Source organism: Schistocerca serialis, chromosome 12, assembly GCF_023864345.2.
Source record: "Schistocerca serialis cubense isolate TAMUIC-IGC-003099 chromosome 12, iqSchSeri2.2, whole genome shotgun sequence".
NCBI classification, from domain to species: Eukaryota; Metazoa; Arthropoda; class Insecta; order Orthoptera; family Acrididae; genus Schistocerca; species Schistocerca serialis.
In genome coordinates this window covers 78,377,348-78,399,169 of record NC_064649.1, presented here as the reverse complement: position 1 = coordinate 78,399,169, position 21,822 = coordinate 78,377,348, and the positions used below count along the sequence as shown (strand labels likewise).

At 38.9% G+C, this 21,822-nt stretch overlaps 1 protein-coding gene across 2 annotated transcripts; it reads right to left on the bottom strand.

The window, feature by feature from the left end:
- Positions 1–12,685: 12,685 nt before the first annotated feature.
- Positions 12,686–21,682, bottom strand: LOC126428436 (mitochondrial import inner membrane translocase subunit Tim17-B-like). 2 transcript variants are annotated; one of them, XM_050090362.1, is made up of 3 exons: positions 21,538–21,661; positions 20,984–21,173; positions 12,686–13,292 (listed from the first exon to the last, which is right to left on the bottom strand). In XM_050090362.1, exons 2-3 carry the CDS (start codon positions 21,154–21,156, stop codon positions 12,980–12,982), a joined length of 486 nt encoding a protein of 161 aa, XP_049946319.1. In that variant the 5' UTR covers positions 21,157–21,173; positions 21,538–21,661; the 3' UTR covers positions 12,686–12,979. The 2 variants fall into 2 exon arrangements, with proteins under 2 accessions (XP_049946319.1, XP_049946318.1); XM_050090361.1 differs by having other exon boundaries at positions 12,723–13,292; positions 21,568–21,682.
- Positions 21,683–21,822: the final 140 nt, after the last annotated feature.

The following is a 21,822-nucleotide window of genomic DNA, read 5'->3' as shown; positions in this document are numbered from 1 at the left end:
ATTTCCTCATCATCGTCGCCCGTATCGTCCGATTCCGAACTGTCACGAAACATACTGGACAGTTCTGCTTCCACACTGTCATCACTGTGGTCTGTTTCTGCAGTCTCCAAATGCCAGTCACCCTCATCTGGTTCGTCCTCTCTGAACTCTACATCACTATCTTCTAACACACGTAGTAACTCATGGTCAGTATATTGGTCACTCTTCCTACACTTTTTCGCGTTCGAAGGCCCCGGTGTCGGTTCATTCGCCGCCATTGCAAACAATGCACAACACAGACGACAAAAAACGAAAACACACAACTGCAGACAGGAACACGTTACGTGATATGTCGTTGGTTACTTGAACTAACACGAGTGCACAGCCGAACAAACTAAACTGAGAACTCTGCTAGTGAACGCGCCACTTATATGCGTCAGCCGCAGCGAACATGTTGACGGCGTAGCGTAATGGTCAAGCGCATTGCTCACGAAACAGTCGAGCTGGAAACAATCCCAGGTGCTTCCTAATTGTTTTCATTCTTATTTTCCTTGGTTTCGTCAGATTTTTCAACTATTTACCGTAGAATTTAAATACATTCAAGTAGTATATTTATATAACTAGGCGAAAGTTTTAATGAAAATAAAGATTTTAAAGATTCTTGTGATTACGTGCGCTACTTTTTATTCATTACGACAGTAGAAGTTGTGCCATTTTTATGGTGACATATCATAGAAACATGTGAAACATATATGTTTCACTCTAGGCACATTTTATGAAGGCATTGTTTGAGCAGTTACATTTCTCTGCAACATGCTTCATTGGAAAGCACACTTAATTCAAGTTTTAAAACTAAGGTGTTTCCTCTAATAGTTTGGATGCAAACCAAGCGTACTAGATCATAGGGGTGTCCACAAGAGCACTGAATTGATGCAGCACGGTCGAATGTATTTTAATTGCATCTTCTCTTGATGATACCTCTCGCTGTTGTTGGAGTTATTCAGGGGCACTTTGTAATCTTTTAATTAGATTTTTGACTTGACGATAGAAATATACATCTACCGTAAATAACCGAACACTCTGAAGATACGAAGTAAAATAAAAATGAGAAAAAAAAAATCAGGACGGACCTGGGATCGATCCCAAGTCGCCTGTTTCGTGAGCAATGCGCTTGACCATTACTCTACGCCAATAACGACGAACAGAGCGCTAAATACGGTATAGCCTCCTATAGTGCTATCGGAACAACTTTCGAGAGCATGTTCTCCTTTCCTATGGCCAACTCAGGCGAAATATTTCGGGCACGTTATGTGGAGTCCCACCTCTTTCTAGAAACAATTCGGACGAAATCGGCGTGTCCCAGTTGGCGACCTCCCCTAGTGAGAACTCAGCTAGCGAGCGCACCGCTTATAAGTGTTACCCGCACTGGCTTGCTGATCGCGGCAACGCTTATGAGCGTCAGCCGCTCTGGCGTGTTGATCGCGGAAACGCTTATGAGCGTCAGCCGCTCTGGCGTGTTGATCGCGGAAACGCTTATAAGCGTCAGCCGCAGCGAACGTGTTAATATGCATGCGGTATTTCTTTTTTTTCCCCCCCCCCCCAGCGTTTCCGTGGCCCTCTCCTGTGGTTCAAACAAACCTGTCACCATTACAAACCCAAGTTGCACCTATTTAGAATCAGCGTTGCCAACCCCAGAAGATAAAATTATGGCATTTTGTATTTAAAATTATCGTTTTTTATCAATATACGATAATTTTAGATAATCTTAAAAAAAATAATGCTGATAATATGACTTACACAATATTCGTTTTCAATCGCGAATGGCAAAGTCTTCTCATATTTTAAAATTTTTATCCATAAAACCACCTAATTACGAACCAAAACGTCTCTAATGGCGATGCTACGTATTAAAAATACGTTCAGAACCAGATAAATTCGGAAGTGTCCAAAGCATCACAGATTTTATGCAAGGAAAATTCGCTAACCCAGATCGAAAAGCAGCACTGTGTACGTAATATAATTAAAAATAATAATATAATTAAACTCGCCCTAATAAGCATCGTTGTCGAACTCCACATCGGCGTCACTATGCCGATGAGATTACTTCTTAGCATGAATGTTCGACGTGTTCGTTGATGCAATCATTGCACTGGTTGGTTCGAACTGTACACAATTCTTCACACGCTGGGAAGTGAGCATTACTGCGCTGACTGTAGCCGAATGTAACTTATTTCTCAATGGTGTCGTGACTAGATTCATTATTGAAAAGACCCGCTCACAATCAGCACTAGAATGTGGTAAAACTAATATCTTAGCACAAAGATTCCTATTTGGAGGACCTCTTGGTTACCACGAAGGTCCCTAGCGTTCTTTATGAACACCCAAAATTCGTCCACCTCTTTAGACCGTAGATTTTCGGGAAATTCTGCATGTGGCAATGCTCTCCACTGATCATCAATCATTTGCATAAGCCTTTTGTCTTTTGGAGAAATCCTCTGAACCGACTTTATAAGTGGAACAAGCGTTGACGCCTTTGTAGCACTTTTTGACAATGCTATTTCTGGTGTTAACCAACTCAACATTTTTAGAACAGAATTGTTGAAATCATACCGCTTTTTTATCTCACAACAAGATACTATAAGAAACTGTTGCACTCTGTAGTAGAAATCAGTCACTTTAGATTTTTGTGAGATGTTTTCAGATTGGCTCATGAAATCCATCACACCTACACCTAAATACATTTGCGTATAAGGCACAAGTTGGGCTGGGTTTGCTGGATGTATGTCTGGCAAATCAGTTTTATTGATATAATCAGGAGACATATAACAGAGAAGGATTTCTTTGTACGTTTCTCACATTCTATCATGCAAAGAACAAATTACTAATTTCTCGATTTGAAAATATTGACTCAGAGACACAAATTTCGGTAGAATCCACTCGAGAAAAAATAAAAAATACACATACAAAGTTGTCCATGAATGCCTTTGCTAACTGTTCAGCTGCATACAGTCTTTCTTCTTCCCACTTGCAAACAAATATCACCATTAGAAACCCAAGTTGCACCTATTTAGAATAGGCCCATGTGTCAAGAAACCGAAGGATAGTGGCAGAGAGAAAATTTCAAATACATTTCTCGTGAAAGACTTGACCCATTAGTTAAGCAAGAGATTAAACAAAATACGTCATATCTGCTGCTGAGCGTTTTGTATTATTGCAAAATATGGGAGTGAGAGTCACTGAAATGATATAGGACTTGGACCGGACATCATTAAAACAAAAGCGTTTTTCGTTGCGACGGAATCTTTTTCACGAAATTCCAATCACCAGCTTTCTCCTCTGAATGAGAAAATATTTTGTTGACACTGACCTACATAAGGAGACTCGATCACCACGATAAAATAAGGGAAATCAGAGCTCATACGCAAAGATATAGGTGTTCTTTCTTTCTGCGCACACTACGAGATTGGAATAATAGAAAATTGTGAAGGTGGCTCGATAAGTACTCGGCCAGGCACTTAAATGTGATTTGCAGAGCATCCATGTAGATGTAGATATCGTAGTTTACTGTAAATTATATAAAAGATGTTCTGAAAGCACGTTAGTTTTATTCTGGGTTCCAATAAACTATATTATTCCCCTCTTTTTTGGTCACAAAATGCTATTTTCCAACATAATCTCCGTTCAATGCAAGAACCTTGCGCCACCTTACTAGGAGGGCCTGTATGTTCGAATGGTACCACTCTACTGGTCACTGTTGGAGCCAACGTCTTGCTCCAGCAATAACTTCCCCACCGTCCACGTACTGCTTCCCGTGGAGTGCAAACAGATGGAAGATGTGAGATTCAAGCTGTGGAATTGATGAAGAAGAACAATCCAATGAAGTTTTGTGAGTGCCTCATGTGGGCACACTTGTGGAAAGCCTTGCACTGTCATGGAGTAGTAGCAGTTCTTTTGCATTTTTGGGACGACGAACATTCTGAAGTCGCTTTCTGAAATTACACTTCTAGCCCCACAAGACCACGGCTGTGACTTTACCGGCTGGAGATGCAGCTTTGAACTTTTTCTCCCTAGGAAAGGTGGTGTGGCACCACTTCATGCATTGCTGTTCTGTTTCCAGTTCAAAGTGACGAACCCATGTTTCACCGCTTGTGATGATGTTCAACAAAAAACGATCATGATCAGCCTCGTAACACAAAACCAATTGTGCACAGATGGTCTTCAGTTAAGTGGTAAGGAACCCAGCAGGAACAGACCTATGAATACCACAACTGCTGAGTCAGTATGTCAGCACTACCAACAGACATCCAGTTGAGCAGCAAAGTGTCCAATAGTGATCCGTTGATAGTCTTCAATGAGAGTGTGTGCACATTCTGACATGCAGGGATCACATTTGTGTGCAGCCGGCTGGCATGCAGGAGATCAGACAGGTTTGTGCAACCTTGTTGCAACGACAGATGCCTCGCCCGATTTACCCTGTTTTTGTTCACTGCCAGTCTCCACAGACATTCTTCACGTGCCTAAGAATATCTGGGCTGCTTTGGTTTTCATCCAAGTGAAACTCAAGGACAGCTCTCTGCTTGGTACACACATCCGTTAGAGATGCCATTTTGAGGGCAACATACAGTACTGCTACCTGCTGGAGCTTCATGAAACAGTGGAGACTGAAGCAGAAATATTCCACAGTACTCCACAACACGTTTCTCATTTTTTTCAACTAGATTTGACTAAGGATAAAAATACATTGCATACTTATTGACTAGTACCTATAGCACACAAAGGAACAAGTACTTTGCTGTGTGTATCTTCTTATCTATCAAGATATTAAAATAATAAGGCTTTCAATATTTAAGACATCTAGGATAGAAGAGCTCAGTTCACTTGCAAGGCAGGTGGCAAATATCTACCTCTGCTTGGCATTGCAGTCTCCAGCATCAGGCTGTTTACACCTTGTTTTCGTCCTCTGGTAAACATATACAATTGCTCTCACATTTGTGCACACGAACAATTACCCTAGAGGGAACAGAAGAGTACAATTATAGAGTAGCGACCGTATGATCAGTTTGTTATTGTTTCTTTTTTGTACTAATATTCATCACACATTTCATTCCATACAACACTATTGACAGCCACAATGCAAAACTGATATCTGAATAGGATTATTTTACATGGGAAGTGTGCTGTTTTTTAAGGAGCAACATAACACAGGATAAGAAAAAATGTAAATGTGCAATACTGAAATGCGTAGAGGTAATGTGCACTTTATCACTGAAGTAGCTCCAGGTGTCTATACCATTACTCCAAAACCTTGCATGTATGTGAACTAGAGTGTCCATTCATCCTGTTTTTCCCAGGACAGTCCCATTTTTTACCAAAATGTCCCACTGCCCCGAAAGTTTTTTTGGGGACGCTCAAATGTCCCTTTTTTTATGATTCTGCTTGGCTAGAATATTTTACACTACTGGTTGTTTGACTTGCTATTAATTGCACAATTATTTACACTAGGAAGTGTGTGATGACTTTCAGCATACCCCCAACATGTACCGAACTGTCAAAAATCGCAAGTAATTTTAAACACACTATAGGTTACGAATAACAAAGAAGAGTCTTCTCTTCTAAATCGATCCACTGAATCTGTCCTTTCGGTCCAGAGATACTCTACACCACTGATACTTGCTCTCTCGCTTTCGTCACCACACTGTTAATGTTTTGCCCTGTGCAATCACTGTTTCATTATGCCAAAACGGAAGTGTAATTTTAACAGCAATATAAAAAGCTAGTTTCCTTTTATCACTGGTAGTTGAGAAACTGTAGAATGTACATTGTGCAGATCAAAATTTGCTATTGGTCATGGTGGAAGGTCTGACATTGTGAACCACATTAAGATGAAGAAACATCGCATGAGTGATCAAACAAAAAGAGCAAATAAATGCATGAGTAACTACTATGTAAACATAAAATCAGTAACAGAAATGGATAGGCAGTTGGCAGCATAAGAAGCTACGTCTGCATACCACAGTGCAATGCATAACCATAGCTTCAAGTCAATGGACTGTACTACAGCAGTTGTTAAAAACCTTTACAATCCTAAATTCACATGTGGACACACAAAATGTAATGCAATCATTTCAAATGTTATTGCACCGTATGCAGGTCAGCACATTTTAAATGAACTGAAAAGTGCTCGATTCATTTCTGTAATGATTGATACATCGAATCATCTGGATTTGAAGTTGGTTCCTCTCCTTATCAGGTATTTTTACTCTGAAAATGGCATCACGGTGAAAGGGCTCGAATTGGTTAATTTAGCTGGAGAAACTTCAGATTTATTTCAGAATTATGTGCTGGAGGTTTTACAGAAATATGATCTTGAGGGAAAGGTGATTGCAGTTTCTGCAGACAACACTAACACCAATTTTGGTGGTGAGCAGAGGAAAGGAAAAAACAATTTGTTCTATAAACTGCAACAGAACACAGTGAATAATATAGCAGGTGTTGGCTGTCCAGCAAATGTGGTGGAGAATTCCTTACACACTGGCTCAGATTGCCTACCCATCAACTGCCAATTAATTGCAAATAAGATCTACCAGCATTTACACATATATACAGTAAGGGTTGAATCTCTTAAGTCATTCTGTAAGTTTACTAAAACTGAACTGGCACAGCAAGACAAGGTGGCTAGAAAGAATTGTAGAGATATTTCCTGCTTTGAAATCAATTTCATTTCCCTTGATAAGTGTCCTGTTATCATTAAACAATTCTTCGATAACCCTGTGTCTATTGTTTTTTTTATATTTTCTTGTTAGCCAGCTAAAACCTTTCTCCACAACAATTAAATGTATTGAGAAACAAGAAATCACAATAGTGGAAGTTTATCAAGAAATAAATTATTGGGCGAGTTACAATGTAGAAAATCCGAAAGATTTCTCACATCCTTTGTACATGAGACTAAGAAAGCTGGAAAAGGGTGAAATTACTGTAGAACAATTTCATATTTATGCTGACATCTTCTATGACTCTTGCATTGAGTATATTTAAGAATGGTGTTTACCATTTCTCACACCTTTTAAAGCACTTGACTGGGTTAATACTGAAAAGAAGCAGCTACAGTGGGAGGATATTCAGGACTGTTGTGTTTTTGTTAAAAAGTATTGTACCAAATTTTCCTGTTGAAGACAAACTGTTCGATGAATTTTCGTGTGCACAGAACTTCATAAAAAGTGAAGAAGGAGACAAAGAAAGTGTTATTGCAACATGGTGTAAAATATTTGCTTATTTCAAAAGTAAAAACATTAACATGAAAAACATGATTCATTTGGTGGAGTTTTGTCTGGCAGTTCCTGGGTCAAATGCTGCTGCGGAACTTGTTTTTTTGTTAGTGAAATCTTTGTGGTCAGATGAAAAAACAGCATGAAAGTTGAAACAGTGAGGGCCTTGGTCATTGTCAAAACACACTTTAATGGTGTATCGTGTACTGACTTTCATGATACAATTTCAAACGAAAATGCACTTAGTGATAAAGTACATAAAAGTGAAAAGTACAGTGATTGTGTGGCAGAATAATCGTAAAAAGTGATTTGGGATCATCTGAGTGCACATTGTAAAGGTAAACTTGTATGTGTATTAAATTTAGTCAATACAATATTCATGTCCCATTTTTTTCTTCATTGTCCCAGGTTTTTCTCCGATTTATTTTAAATGTCCCCTTTTTCAATGAAAATGAAATGGACACCCTAATGTGAACTGACATTTTTCACTGACTTTGCATTGCAATTGATGGGGGAATTTAAAAGCAGGACATTAATTAGCCACGAGCAACATAGGCTAACTTGCTGGTACTTAGCAAATTAAGACAGTTGCATCAGTAACTTTTGAATTTCAATAGTTGCTATATCTCAGTTTCTGATGTAAAATTATGTATATGAAGCACTCAAGGTTTCTATTAAAGTATACAGAAAGGAGTTAATGTAAAAAATACAATTAATGTAAAATATACATACAGCTTGTCACAATGGCTGCTTCAAAAAAGATAGCTGGATGTTGGGGGAAAAGTGTGATCAAGGGATAATATGGTATTTGTTTACAAAGCTTTTATGTCAATAGATAATAAAATAACAGTGATAAATCAGTATGTATAAATCGAAAGCATGCCATAAGAATAAGCAGGTCTTTTGCATACTTTCAATTTGGCATTAATCACCCTGAAAGTTAGATATTTGTATTTGCTTGTGTTCAATGAAATTATGCTGCCCCTTTTCAATAAAAAGGAATACAACTGCTTGTGCCTCTTCATTCTGTTCCTGCATGATGGAAGCAACTAATGGAAGTTTTTGTCTTGCCACTTTCCCAGATGGATATTTGAGTGCTATGGCAATTTTCTACCATGCATATTTCTTTTTGGTCAGCATGACTGAATGATGTTTGCTTGTGCTCATGTACTGTTTACACTGGAGAGAATATTAATTTGTTGATACCACATTGCTTAGCCAGTGCAAACAGGGCTCAACTGTATTAACATCACTTTGAGGGAGGATCTTCCTGGCTGATCTTGGTAGAACAAAGATGTCGGTATACTTTTATTATGGCTATAAAATGTTCAAAATATGAACTTACTTTGGTATAAATAGCACAAGACCGAACTAGCTTTTTAACAATAATGCAAACCCACTTAAAAGTGTCGGGCGAGATGTATGCACGGTTTTGGAATAACGCTATGGAAGTCTGAAGCTATAGTTCAATGATCAGGTGCACTACCTATAAGCATTTCACTCTCATTCAGACCTACATTTTTCTTTTCGTATGTTATTTCCCCCTTCAAAAAAGTAGCAAACTTTCCATGGAAAATAATCCTACCTGAACATCACAGTTTTACATTGTGGCTTTTGCTAGTGTCTCTCGAGTGAAATATGTGTGGTGAATATTAGCAAAAACAAAGTGATCATGAGATTGGTACTCTATTCTGTTCCCTCTACTGCAGTTGTTAGTTCACACAAATAAAAGAACAGTAGTGAACAGTGGCAAACTGTCTGAATATTCATTCCTTTGTGCTTGCTTTTATTCACTCAGTGGAAATTAGGCATCAGAACCCCCAACAGCTGTCTAATTAGCACCCTTACACTGATACTACAACACTGTATCCAGGGCTAAATTTCAGCCAAACAGCATTCCAGCACTTCCCTGGAACAACTCAGCACCAGAGATTTAAGATAGTATGTGTGTATTAAATTGCAATGTAATTAAAATTTGCTGCTGCACTGGGAACCAGTGAATGTGAAATAGGTGACCAACTTGATTTTTATGGCTGTGATAGTGGGAGGGGGTGGGGGGCAGTGTATTGCTGAAGACGTGCAGACTGGCACCTAAAATTTTAGAAATTAAACTGACTGTCTACACATTGTTCATCTAACTATGAAGGACATCTGTGCTCTGGTAGTGTGAAGAACACTGTTGTGTAATCAGGACAGAGTCATTGCTCTGCGAAGACCAACAAAGAACCTTGCAGCCTTTCAGAGGAAGTCCCATCCTCCCAGTGCTGTTAATACAGCTGAGCCTGATTTGCACTGGCTAAGCAATGGAGTATCAACACAACACTCTACATGAGCAAGACCCAGAAGATGTTAACCAGAATAACTGGCCACTGTCAAACTCTGGCTGAGAGCTGCTGACCACACAGTGTGCTCGACTTCAGTGGCTCTTTCAAAATCTGTGCCATATGGATCCTCCTCTCAAACACCAGCTTCCTTGACTTATGTATATGGCACCTGACCTGACAACAAACACTGTAATTGTATAATTCTCTTGGCTCAAACTCTGCTATCTCCACAGCCCCTGGACCCTAACCTGATTCACCCGGCATCCACTAACTATTCCCCACCGTCTCCACTCCTCTGTTCTCTCTCCCCTTCCCAATACACTCCCCCACATTATCAATGAATTACTCCCCCTTGTCTGAGGTCAGAATGAACTCACCAGTGCTGGGGTCATTCTGATACCACACACCTGTTGCCACCCCCTCCCAGTCCCCTCCCCCCATCTACTCAACCCAACACAACCCTCACTCCATTTGAAACAGAGGAAGGTGTGCCCATCCTATAAACCTTTATATGATCTGGTTTTATGATGAACATACATACAATTGTTACATAAGTTCTCTATTTTCTTATATAAGCAAAGAACCTTAAAGTTTGATGTTCAAAGGTAATGCCACAATTACTGATGCTTATAACCTAACTGATGTACACAAAAAATAATTTATTATGAGTAAATACCAATAATTTGATAATTGGTAGAAACACATCTAGATCAAATATGGTGAGAGCTAATAATTTGTTCTGGCTGAAGTGGTCCACCTCAGGTTAAAGCCCTCACCCCCATCTTAGCAAACAACTTACTATTTCCGAAACTACCATACAGTATTTGAAAAGTTATCCACGCATAAAGTTCATGTCTTCAAGAAAGATCCATTTTCAATTATCGATTATTTCCAAAATTCAGTTACATTGTTTTGTATTCCTAGTTTTTCTGATTACAAAAATCAAAAATGCCCATTCAATGTTTTAGGTTTTCTAATGGGAATTTTGAATCTACATGGAAGTACATGTTGTATCCACAATACAATACATATAACTTTGCCAGTTTTCTTGTTATCCAACACGTCAACCAGCTTACTCCTTAATTCACTGAAACTGCGCACGCCCCCCCCCCCCCAACTTTGCTAGCTTTCCTATTATAAATCAAAATTTAATGACAAATTTGAACTACTATTTTCATGCAATTGTATAAATGGTTGTGGAGGGAAATTTGAGACAAACTGAGAAAGTTTCTCCATGACATCTCCTGTTTTGTAGGATAATTCCGATTATTGTGATATGTAAAATCGGTGGGTGGGAATTACTAAGTCACATCTTCATTCATTTATTACTGTTTTACACAGAGAAAAACGCTTAGAAATGTTGAGAAATAACCGTATGTGCAAATTAATTTGTGACGTGGATGTAAAATGATTCTTTCCACATCACTGCTTTTTACTGTGCAGAATGATCCATAGAACATGAAACTAACTATACTTCAGCCAGTCAGTAGTTCGCATTCATTTCTGTGATGTCATGTGGCAAGTCAGTCTGTAAATATCATCATTAAATTTCTCAGATGTAGTTACCAATATGTAACTGCTCCAGCATAACAACAAGGGCCAACACGAAGATGAATGCAAGAGCAGAGAAGGCTGTGAGATGACAGCCAATAGCCCACTGACTAGGACCGCACCTTGACAGGAGCAACCTCTATACGAAGAGATTGTAAGTGCCTCTTCTGCCAGCCTCGGCTGGAGAGTAGTATACCCGGCATTAGATGAGCTGTCATCCTAACTGTTATACTGAGAATTGTGCCTTATATCACTTGCATACATGGACACTAATTAGCGAAGGACTTTGATTATTTCCATGTCGCCCATCGCTTGCGACACCATTGTAGACCAAAGTTAAGTATTGCCAGTTCACTTTAGGGGTGTAAAAACAACTATTAATGTGCTTTGCTTGAATTTTTGTATAGCTATCCAAGGTCCTTTCAGTACCCTACAAGAGACAAGCGGGCAGGACCCACAGTAACCATTATCAAATTATTTATGATGTAATGTATATGCTAACGTGTGATGAATACAATGTATGAAGCATCATATACAAGTTGATCATTGTAATAACTGAGTCAATAAATATGGGAAAGCGTCAAACAATGCAATGCTGCATCCATTTCAAGTGTGTGTGTGTGTGTGTGTGTGTGTGTGTGTGTGTGTGTGTGTGTGTGTGTGTGTGTGTGTGCGCGCGCGCGTGCGTGTGTTGTGTTGTGTTTTATATACTAAAACACTGAGCAAGAATTTGAACTAGAGGAGATTTTGTTATTGTTTATGACCCTTTCTGACAATTCAGGATCTAGATTAGTTTGTTGTTAAATTATTTACATTACATCTGTACTTTCAGTTACCACACTTTTCCCATTCTTTCAGATCTTAACGCTGAAACTGCATCACGCTCCATCATAAACATTATGATGTGGACATTTTGTCTAGCGTAAACAAACCATCAGTCGGTGCCAATCTGTTGATGTCAATTGTGTACCTGCTTTAAATCTGACACTGGGGAATTATTAAATACAATTTTGCGTGTGTGTGAACATTAATTTTGTAAGTGAACAGTATCTATGCTGTGAACTGTTAATGACTTCTGCTGACATTCAACACATCAAGAAGAGTAATGGTTTATTAAGGCAGGAAAAACCACCACATACAGCTAATCAGTAGTTTTTAGAGGAGTGGAAACATAGTAAACAGCAATAACAGGCAAAATCTGTTCATTATTTTTCCACATTAGGAATCAGAAAAATAACTTAGCTGTTTATGAGTTACAAGTCAGATAAGAATACTTTCTTCCCAGCAGATACCAACTGACTTTTGAAATTCTGTATTTACATCACACTAGTCTGACCTCACGCCACAGCATATTTTACTAGACTAGTCTCATATAATACCAACAATCCAGAAATGAAATGACTGGAAGCAGAGTCATGAAACAAACAGTAAATTTATAATATTTCTTTGAGCCGAAAAAATGACAAGGAATGTTATCAGATGTGCACACATGATGACTAGTAACAGGACACTGATGTACAGTAAGGAACACATTTTAACATTATATTAAATAAAAAACTGTACCAGTAATGGTGTGCAGTTGTATTAAAAAATGAAACAACTCTCAAATTTAAAAAATCAGAAACTATTGCTTCACCTTCATCTATTACTACAGTACATAAAATTATGGAATTATATACATTACAGTTATTTACACAAAAGATCTCAACATGTGCCAGTAATCCTCAAAGGTCCTAAAACACAGGCAGCGAGTGCCAAGTTTCTGAAGAGCACTACAAAAATGCTCACTGCATAGAATCACAAAAGATTTGTCCACTGGCATAACAGGGAATTCGGCAACTAATGGCTGTTCGTATTATGCTATTGTACATTTGGTGGTCTGCCTAGTTGGCCAGGGTCTTCCATTATTGGACTGGCAGGTCGGAACTGGTCAGCCGTGAGTCTTGTTACCATTATGCCGATCCCTTCAATTAGGGCGAGGAGGACTCCCCCGACAACAGCACTGCCTACCATGGTCGGCAAGCCTGATCGAGCCGCCAGGATTCCACCTGTTGCTGCACCCGATATAATTGAGTTCCATGGATCTTCTTTCTGTCTGAAGTGTACTAGTGTACAGTCAATAGTTGAGAACATGCCTCCCCATACGGCAAAGTTTCCAGCTATGATAGGAGACCTGTGGACATAAATTTCATCTCAACATGATGTAGGAGCGAAACTTCACACACAATTATTTAATGGGAACTTCAAACTGTCTCTCACACACACACACACACACACACACACACACACACACACACACACACACACACACACTTTTTAAAGCACTATGACACTGAAATACACTAACACATTTTAAACTTCATTTAAATATACCTGCTATGTGTATAGCTTTATATGCAACATGAGGTCTGTTTTTGTATATATGTATGTATTGATGTATGTACGTATGTAGGTAGCGACTAAAGGAAAACAGCTAGTAGGTAAATAAATTGCATGTTTTCCAGGTGGTTTACATTTGCAGAAAAATAACATCAGTTAACTAATACTGATCCATTGCTATGTGGTTAACATGATGGTTAGGTAGCTGAATTACTTTTACCAATACTCTGTGTGTGCCCACTGCTAAACGTTTCTTTTATAGGGTGCATGGTTGCTTTTCCTCACCACTCTGTTTCCAATTTTAACAGCACTTGTTGATTATCATCACTTCTACACCAATCTGTCTCCTAAAACAGGACATTTCCATAAAAAGCTTCCATTAAGGCCACCATAAATCATAAAACATTTTGTCAAACTTTAATATGCTTGCCAAATATTTGACCATGTATGGTTCTGTCTGACATGTTGGTAAAGCATAGAGCGTGTTTGATCTTTTGCCAAAAATTTTGATTGGCAAGAAATTTGACAAGATGGCGGATGTTATTTGTGATGATATTTCGCCGCACATATTTAGTGAAAAACTGTTTTAATACTGTGTGTCTAGTATTGTGAATTTCCACAGCCATGGAAAACTGTGGTGAAGTATAAAAAAAGCACTGACAATTACAAACATGGTAGAGGTATAGAATTTTTGCCAGTCATGTATTACGCATGTAAAAGTTATAAACAAAATTAATATTTTACCCACACATTCATTCACAAATAAGTGGGATGAAATAAAAGAAATCGAAGTTTCTGGTTCTTTCACAGACAATGTGGGCAATATGTTCCTACATTGTGCTACTTTACTGAGCTGTCCTAAAGGGATAAGTAGTACAGAATAAATTTTCTGCGTACTTGGGTCTTCTTTTTCAATGTGAAGGTGAAGTAATGCCAAACAAGTTATTGAATGTTTCACTGTCCATCCACAGAAAGTTGATGTAATCATCAGGTTCTTAATGTAATATTTCCCCATAAAATGTTTTCAGTTATATATTTCTTTATAATTTTTAACAATTCCCTGGAGTAGTGTCTTTTTTTTTAACATACTGCCAGAGTAAGTGGTGGTGTTCTTGTGGTCTTCAGTCAGAAGAGTGGCTTGATGCAGCTCTCCACAGTACTAGAAATGCTTTATCGGCATCTATTGCCATTTTCAGTAGTGCCAAAATACAGCACACATGAAAAGCTCCTGCTTCAAAAGTAAGGTTAAACTGACAAGCTTTCTTGGTAAGTGTACAGGCTTCTTTGATACATCCGTGGCTACATAAGAGTGAGCTCGACAGATAAGTTTGCTCCTTTAGGAGGTTAATGTTTCCTTTATCGGATATTTACAGGCAAATCTCTAATTTTACGCCATTCCCTGGACTATAATCTTCTTCTTCAAACACAGTGCTGGAATCTGTGCCAGGATTGGTTTGTCTGCATTTGTGGAAGTTCAGATTACTGTCAAAATACAAAGATGACAGTGTCTGCTTCAAAGTGAGGTTAGACTGGAACATTGAATGTGTACAGGTTTGCTTGGCAAATCAGTGGCTAGATAAGAGCAATTTTGTCCAACACATTTAATTGTTTACGGGGCCTTTAGCAGCTGAAAAGGAGCCTGACCACTGTCAAACAATTGGCAGTTGCTGCAAATTGCTCTGTTGGAAGAGCTCTTGAGAGCCAAGTAACTGTGATACCTGTAGCAGAGGTACAGGTAATATCCTCTCCTGTGGATCCAGTCCCCTCTGCTAAAAGTACAAGATCTGTCATTAGTCTTCCACTTTATTGTGAGTGGCATGTCAATGTTACCTCCAAGTGTCCAGTACAGGGTGGAAGGGGACCAGGGAGGACTCGCGGTGTTGTATCGATCCCCCTAACCAAAAAGTTTGAGGTGCTTCTTTCACTTAAAATGAGCCAGTGGAACTTACTTCACCTGTTTTGGGGAAACCTGTTTTGCCCGGTGCCAGGAGGCGGCATACGCAAAAGAGTAGGGGGTCTATTAATCATCAGTACTTGAAATGCACGGTGAAGGATGGTACCCCTTAGGGAAATTGCAGCAAGGGACAGGAAAGGACACCAGGCGCACTTAGAGTGTATGCCTGGCAGCCTCATTCAACATGTTTAAGAGGCTGTTCCAACAGCTATTGAGGGAACATGGTGCAACCAACTGCAGATTGTAGTGCACATTGGAACAAATGATGCATGTCAACCGGGCTGTGAGGTCATCCTTGGGTCCTTCCAGCATTATGCATGGAGTACCAAAGCAGCTCACAAATTGGAGCACTGGGGTCTAAATTTGTTTATATTTAGTTTGTCCCCACCCAAAAACCCCCCCCATTTCCCGCACTTGTCCCTTTAGTGTCATTAGGCTTTTTGTGGAACGTGTGTGTGTGTGTGTGTGTGTGTGTGTGTGTGTGTGTGTGTGTGTGTGTGTGTGTGTGTGTGTTTTCGATGTATTTTCGTCTTCATAATGTGTACGTAACAACTTTATATGCGCCATATTGGAATCGTGGTTTATGGTTGTATCTGCCATATGTGTGACGTCATGGGTCAAAGCAGACGGGCGGGATTGGACGCTTCCATATCTCCGGTTTTTTTTTATAGATCAGGTGACTCTCCATCCAATCCAGATAACCCAGAAGTATCAGTGTAAGATCAGAAGGCATGCCTCCCACAGGTGAGAGTATTAAAATCCTAATGGTAAACTGCCACATCATTGCAACAAAGTGCCAGAGTTTGAAGCACTCCTAAAAAGCAGTGAAGCACCCACAATACTAGGTACAGAAAGCTGGTTGACACCTGAAATTGATAGCAATGAGATTTTTGAAGAAAGTTTAAGTGTATATCGAAAGGACAGGCAAATGGGAAATGGAGGCAGCGTATTTGTCACAGTAGACAAGAAACTCAACATAGAAATTGAAGATGCATGTGAGACTGGGCAAGACTCAATATCCGGAGAAGATAACTGGATGATTCCATCACCCACCAGACTCATCTCCTGAAGTAACTTTCTGCAGTCAACTTCAAATGCTTGTTTTCTTAAATTTTCTCCATAGTGTTTTTTCCAAAAAGATTTTCATCTTTCCTCCGAGAATTCCCATTTGAGTCCACAAAGCATCTCCATAACACTTGCATGTTGATCGAACCTAACGGTAACAAATATAGCAGCACACCTCTGGTCCGCTTCCGTCTTCCTTTAATCTGACCTGGTAGGAATCCCCAACACACTCTAGCAGTACTCAAGAACATGTCTCACTACTGTTATATGTGCAGGCGCCTTTATACCCCCCATTTCCCGCACTTGTCCCTTCAGTGTCATTAGGCTTTTTGTGGAACGTGTTTGTGTGTGTGTTTTTTCGATGTACTTTCGTATTCATAATTCTAAAAAAAAAAAAGGTTGACCATTTGTCTTCCCTACTAGCACCCTTATGCACTCATTTCATATGGCTTTGCAGCACTACACTTAGATTTTTAATGAACATCACTGTGTAAAACAGCACACTACTAATGTTGTATTCAAACATTAGAGGATATCTTTTCCTACTCATCTGAATTACCTTACATTTTTCTACATTAAGAGTAAACTGCCATTCACCACACCTACTAGAAATTTTTTCTCAGTTACTTCATACTCTCCTAGTCAATGATGACATCTTGCCATACAGCACAGCAACTTCCACAAACAGTCCAAGATTTCTGCTTGCCCTGTATGTCTGATCATTTATGTATAAAGATAACAAGAGGATTCTTGATGGTACCAATTTCTCTGATGTACACTCACCACTGTGGACGACAAATTTTGTTCTGTTTCTTAAGAAGGCATCACAAAATATACCTATCTGATAATCTAATTATAGTAAGCATTGACAGTGTCATACATTTTCCGAAAATCTAGGAATAAGGAGTCTGCTTGTTGCCCTTCATCCACAGTTCAAAGGATGTGACATGAAAAACGATTAAGCTGAGTTCCCCATGGGCAGTTGTTTCTAAATCCATGCTGGTTTGTGGCGGAAGCTTTTCTACCTCGAGGAAATTTATGATAAACTCTGAATGTTTCCTGAATATGTTCAAGAATTCTGCAGCAAACTAAGGTTATGGAGATTGGTCTGTGCTTTTGCAGATCGGTGCTTTTACCCTTCTTATACACAGGAGTAACTTGCACTTTTTTCCAGTCGCTTGGGACTCTGCACTCTACGAGAGATTCACAATAACACAAGCTAAGCAAGGAACTGCTTCCATAACGTACTCCTTGTATAACTGAATTGGGATTCCATCCGGACCTAGTGACTTATTGGTTATAAACTCTTTCATTTGCTTCTCTATGCCAGGGATCCCTATTGGTATGTTCTCCAAACAGTAGTCTGTGCAATAGTGTGACTACACAATCCTCTTATGCAAATGATTTCCACAACACGGAATTTAGCTTCAGCTTTCCTCCTGCTGTCTTCTACTGGCACCCAACATATATAGAATTGATAGATGATGAATTAAGACAATTTAGAATTCAAGGTGTTACAGACCCAGCAGTAGAAACTTACTATTACATCTTGTGCAGTGTGGATATTACATCTGATTCAAGGCCCCTCCATGCCAGTACAGTGATTGGATCTTTCTTGAGAATAGTAGCAACATCTCAGCACAAACATGTTACAAATACAGTGAATGGACCGACTGCCTCAATTTGGAGAACTGGAATTGCTCACACTTGTGATGCGAGTGTCTGTCTGGTACACAGTTTTAATCTACCAGGAAGTTTCATATCAGTGGACACTCCACTGCAGGTAAATCACTTCAGGTTAATGCTGGGATGGTTCCTTTGAAAGGGCACGGCCGGCTTCATTCTCCCATCCTCCTCTAATCCAGTGGGACCAATGACTTCACTGTTTGGTCCCCTCCCCTGAATCAACCAACCAACAAACTATTCTTCCATTTTTATATGGGCTGAACACAGTAGCATCATGTTTAGATATCAATTACTTCCACGAGCAACTTGTTTCAGTGACAACTATTTGAAGTAACCCAGCATTGAAAAATAAATTGAAATATTCAGTTCCAGAAGATCCCACTGGTGGCACATGCCTTAGTGCAGGTACCTTGTGAAATGGATGTGGTGGTAGTTTTAGTGTTTCAGACGCAATCACTTTAGTGAACTATGTCTTATGTTCTGTCTTCATTCTGTACCCACAAGAACATAATTGTGACTTTGTGAACCACTATTACTTTCACTAAAATACTCTGTAGCACTAGTATTTTCCGATACCTCATTCTTAAAAAATAAATTTAAAAAGTGAATGAAATAAACAAAATGATAACATTAACTTAAAGAGAAATAGGGCAGAAACAATATTAAACAACAATTATGCACAAAAACATCAGATGAAATAACGAAATGTAAACATATTAGTATTAAGCACACAGCCAACAAACTAACAACGCAGTACCTAACTGTAAACAGAGTCCTGACAAATTGGCACTCTGACAGTACTGGCACCAGTAGAGGGTAATGCTAGATTGTTACCTTGACAATCTAAGGGTTAAGCCATGCATAGTGAACATAGGGCACAAATGCTGTCTTTCTATGTTGAATGAAAATGCAAATGCATTTTATGTGCACTGTGTTCACCACATAACACACCATTCTAATGACTTCTGCAAACAAGCATCAAGTGGTTGGCAATGCTCACACTAAAAAAATGTATTATACTTACTGTATGTGGAACAAATAAAATACTTCCATCGGTTAGGCTGGAGATGTATGCATATCTATTGTATAGTAGAGATAATTCTGTCTTTCTTTATAGCATACTCATTCCTACTGGCTGAAGATTATTAAAGTGATGAAAGGTTGTCACACTTGGTTCAAAACCAAGTGATAATCTTCAATGAAACACGAATACAAACACTGGTTTTATGGCAGGAGTTATACCAAGTCAAGCAATACACTGAGAATTAGTACAATAATTACAGCATGTGTTCCAAGAAATGCCTCCGGACAATTAACTAAAGGGCTATGTGGTGTTTTCATAAGTACATCACCATGTGCATTCCTTTTCCCACAACTGGGGGGACTAAACTTGAGCACAGTTTGAAATGATCAATACATCAATCCACCTCTGGCACAGCTCTACTGGACCGCTGTCACTTCCACTGACGAGCATACGTGCCGCCGTACCACTAACAACACACTGGCTTCCTGCACGAGATCCTTATTCTCTCACCACCCCACAACAGTACCTATGCTCGCAAGCACACTGTCAATTTCCATACAGAGTCTTTATGGGAACTGATAGAAAGATGACGGATGCTCTAGAATGATTTTGCAGTCTATGAAATTCTGATTCATTTTATCTAACAGCCTTAGACTGGCAATCTTTTTCCATCAATTTCGACATAAGACTGCTAAGCTAAGTACAGCAGCGTTAGAAGTAAGTACTTTTTGTACTGAGTAAGCATGAAACAATGGGCACCATAATGCCTACCATACTTAACAATTCACCACTTCTAGCATGCTGGACATTTCTAATCTGTTGTGACACTGAAATGCCATGCGTTATCTTTTCTGAGACAACTTATTTCCTGATTTCTCCATTTGGAAGCATCTTTAATCCTGACCATAAGAAATTTGAAAACAGATTTTAAGAATAAATTATAGACCTTATTCTCAACTTCATTTTTGCAGTGTTATTATTGAAATTTAAAACTGCAAAACAGCAAACCCTGCAGCAACAAGAAAACTTTAACCCCATGGTAATTTGTGGTGTGTAACACCACAAGGTAGCTTCACAAACACAAAAATATATTGTTTTAAGTCTATACTATATTTTAGAAGGAATGTAGTGGAGACAATGATCTTTAGCATAGCCTGAGATCTGCACTGGGTTCAAAGATGACAAGAATGATTGTAAGTTGAAATTTAACAAATGGAATCACATGAGATATGTGCTATTATACAGCACACATTACACATACTGGAATTCAAAGATACATTTATGTTTGGCATTTTAATGAAGACGTTAGTCAATGTCATCAGGCAGTAACGAAGGTTACGATTAACCAGCAGAACAAGACGACTTACTGCTGTTAGGACATTGTCAACAAAAACAAACTTATTGTGACAACAGATACGCAGGATGCTACATTATATTGAAAGTTTCCGAAATTAACATTAACTATGCGATATATTTTGAAATTCAACCACCCTCAGAGATGTATCATAAAGCTACACAAACAGTGTGAGAACAGCTGTGAAAGTAAGGCAATGACAGAAACTCATTTTCTTGAAGTAAACAATGAGTCCAACAACATACACAAAATAACCGAAAAAGATTTCAATTTTAAAACTACACGAAATTAAAAGTGTTTCAAAACAGATTAGTAAGTTGTAAAGCTACTATACAGAATGTTTTTACAACCACTGACGTATTCAATAGTAAGACTACTACTCAGATACAGAATTTTACTGACCTTTGCTTAATCGCTGCGAGGCTGCCCATCAATCTGTGGGAGATTCCCGACGGCGCATTACGGAATCCTTTAATGCTCTGGAAAACAGCACCACCCAAACAACCCATTGTGAACGCACCACCACAATCGTCAACTATTCTCCATGGGCAAGGTTCTCGGGCATATTCTTCCATTACGACTGGCTGTTTTACTGCAACCATATATAATAACAATTAATATCATTATATACTACAAAGTTTGCAATTGTCAGTACATGGAAGGAGCTTTAAAAAATGATAAAACATGTCTTGGTTATTTAGCATCATGCGGAAAAACGTGTGTTAATCTGGTACGGTAAACTCAGTGACAAAACCTGTTTGTTAAAGATGTGCGATTACATTGCAGAACACACTCGTGTCGATATTGTGGTGTATAATGGACAACTGCCAAAATTTTAAAGAGAATTTAATTTCACAAAGCACAGTCCAGCATTGCATCATTTAACCTATACGCCTACACATATGTATAGTGTGGTCAACGTACAAACAAGATAGACATATGACCATAAAAATTACCCGCATACAGAACAGTGAAGACCTACTTACAGGAATACTGACACACGTAACTAAACCCTAATTTTTAACTTCAAACTTCAAGCCTGTACCACCACTATCCTCCACCGCACACCAAAGAAAATCGCTTTAGAGAAATCACAGTTCTGTTTCTGTCCATAGATCAACGTGCATCGTGTTATGTCTTTGTCGGTTTTCGATAAGGATATTAATTTGCAACAATTTTCTATGCTTACGTTTTACTGTTTTACTGATATTTTCCAGAGTACGGTGCTGCCAATATTCGAT